At 58.8% G+C, this 2,743-nt stretch overlaps 1 protein-coding gene across 1 annotated transcript in view; it reads right to left on the bottom strand.

Annotated features, from left to right (window-relative positions):
- Window positions 1-388: 388 nt before the first annotated feature.
- LOC104498314 (fasciculation and elongation protein zeta-1-like) overlaps window positions 389-2,743 on the bottom strand; it is a 4,198-nt gene continuing 1,843 nt past the window's right edge. The window contains exons 2-4 of the mRNA XM_010141671.1: window positions 1,629-1,725; window positions 956-1,045; window positions 389-634 (exon numbers count right to left, since the gene is read on the bottom strand). Coding sequence (XP_010139973.1) covers window positions 389-634; window positions 956-1,045; window positions 1,629-1,725 — 433 coding nt within the window. The remainder of the gene's footprint in view (window positions 635-955; window positions 1,046-1,628; window positions 1,726-2,743) is intronic.

The raw sequence follows: 2,743 nt of genomic DNA, 5'->3' as shown, positions 1-2,743 counted from the left end.
TGGGTTGCGTTGAAGGGACCTTTCAAGGTCATCTGGTCCAACCACCTTGGGACATCTCCAACCGGAGCAGGGTGCTCCGAGACTCCAGGTCCAGCCTGACCTGGGATGGCGCCAGCAATGGGGCATCTACCACCCCTCGGGGCAACCTGGCCAGAGGTTCCACCCTCGGGTCATCCCCGGGGCTCCCCTGGCCCCGCTCCAGCGGTCCTTCTCCACTCCATCCCCCCATCCCCAGCCTGGGCTGACACCAGCGGTTGTCCCCACCCAGGGGCAGGGCCTTGCCCTCGGCCTTGTTGAACCCCTTGCGGTTCACGTGGTCCCACCTCTCCATCTCGTCCAGGTCCAGTCAGGTGCAATCAGGCACACGTCCCGGTGCTTTAGGAGAGACTCAGTTGTCCAATTTCCTTGGAATCGCCCCCAGAAAGCGCCCGGCCGTACCTTCGTGGGAGCAGTTGCTGTTGAAGGCCGGGGAGAAGGTGCGCAGCTCGCGCAGGAGGATGGGCTCCACGCCCCCGCCACCTCCTTCGCCTTCAGCCTCCGTTTCCTCCTCCTCCTCTTCCTCCTGCTCTTCACCCTCGGGGTCAGCCTCGGGGTCAGGCGAACTCTGCATCAGCTCCTCTAGCTCCTCGATGACCTGTGGGGCATCAGTGTCCTCCATGCGCACTGTCATCTCCACCGGCACCCCTTGGCTACGCTCTCCACCTGCATCCAGCACCCGCGTCCTCCGCCCGCATCTGCAACCTGCTCCAGGCACCCTCCACCTGCACCGAGATCCTGGACCCTCCATCCTTCATCCTCCACCTCTACTGAGGTCCTGAACCCTTCATCCTCCATCCTCCACCTGTATCAAGATCCTGGATCCTTCATCTTCCATCCTCCACCCCACTGAGGTCCCGGATCCTGCATCCTCCATCCTCTCCTTCATCCTCCACCTGCCCATGGGGGTCAGGGGTACCTGCTCAGCCGTCAGCAGCGGCTCCTCGTTGATGCCCGAGTCTTGCTCACTCCTCTCAGTGAGCTCCTCCTCCTCCTCCTTTTCGCAGAGCTGCAGGAGACACAGACCGGGCAGCCTTGGTGGCACCACAGGCATGGCCCTGGCCCTGGCCCAGGGAGGGCCACCAGGGAACCACAGCTCAGGGGGACGTGGGGAGACATTGGATGGGGACGTTGGACAGGGAGACACTGGCTGGGGAGATGCTGGATGAGGGCTTCGGGTGGAGATGTTGGATGGGGATGTTTAGCTGGAGACATTGGATGGAGAGACTGTGGATGAGGGTGTTGGGTGGAGATGCTGGATGGAAAGACGTGGGACAGGGACGCTGGATAGAGATGGGCAGAGATGTTGGACGGGACTTTGCCCAGGGACGTTGGAGGGGGATGCTGGAGATGCTGGAGAGGGAGATGATGGACAGGGACGCGTTGGATGGGGAGGTGCCACAAGGAGACGGGCAGAGACGCTGCACGGGGAGACACTGGCTGGAGAGTTGTTGGGTGGGGAAGCTGGACTGGGAAGTTGGGACAGGGGGAAGTTCGGGGATGTTGGATGGGGACGTTGGACGGAGCCTTGGGGCTGACTGACAGCTGTCAATCACATGGGGACAAGGGGGGTTGAGGAGCCACAGCCATACCTGGGGGTCGGTGCCGTCGGTGGCCTCCACCTCGGGGAGCAGCCAAGGCCGGGGGGACCCCCGGGGGGCGAAGCCATCGGTGAGGGCATCCCAGACCCTGCGGGGAGGTGGGGGGTGAACGGTGACCCCAAAACGCTGCCTCCCAGTATGCCCAGTCCCAAACTGGGATGCCGAAATGCCTCAAAAGGCCCCAAAATGAAGGCCCAGAAACCCCTGGAATTGCCCCCCAAAATCCTCCAACACCACCAAGATGCTCAAAGCATCCCCCAAACATCCCAGATGTCCTACAAGACCCCAAAAGCCACCCCAGAAGACCCCAAAACTTCCCAAAATACCGTCACTGACCTGAACCCCCCCAAAGGACCCCAAAACGCTGCCCCGGCCCTTGAGACGCCCCCAAACGTCATTCTGAAACGTTGCCACCAAAATCACACCAAAATTGGCCACTTCCATGTCCCAAAACATCTTCAGATGCCCCAAAAGACCACCCTGAGACACCCTAAAAGACGCCAAAACGTTGACCTGAACTGTTGCCCAAAAACGCTCGAAAATGCCTCAAAACGCCGCCCTGATGCTCCAAAGAAACACCCCAGAACATCTCCAGAACTTCCCCCAACACTTGGGCGATGCCTAAAAGGTCTCAAAACTCCCCAAAATGTCCCAAAACCACCCAAACCCGCACCCAAACACCCCCAAAACGGGCCCTAATACCCCCCAAAGCACCAAAATGCACCAAAATTGCCCCAAATTGCCCCAAATCCACCCTTTTCTGCCTCACTCTTAGGGGTGCCCCATCCTCCCCCGCAGGGCTCGACCAATTCTGCCCAATTTCACCCCAAAAATGTGCACAGGGAGGGGAGAGGGGGGAAAAGGGGGCGAAAAGGAGGGAAGAAATGGGGGCAAAAAGGTGAATAAGGTTAAAAAAAGGTGGAAAAAAGGGGAAAAATGGAGGAAAGGAGGAAAGGAAAACAGGGGGGAAAGAGAAAAAAGGGAAAAAATGGACAAAAATAGAGAAAAGGGACAAAATAGGGAAAATGGGTCAAAAACGGGGGGAACGGGGGGTAAAAAAGTGAATAAAGGGGAAAAAAGGGGAAAAGGGGGAAAAAGGAAATGAA

The sequence above is a fragment of the Buceros rhinoceros genome, unplaced genomic scaffold (genome assembly GCF_000710305.1).
Source record: "Buceros rhinoceros silvestris isolate BGI_N320 unplaced genomic scaffold, ASM71030v1 scaffold33768, whole genome shotgun sequence".
Classification (NCBI taxonomy): Eukaryota; Metazoa; Chordata; class Aves; order Bucerotiformes; family Bucerotidae; genus Buceros; species Buceros rhinoceros.
This window is presented reverse-complemented; position numbering and strand designations above follow the sequence as displayed.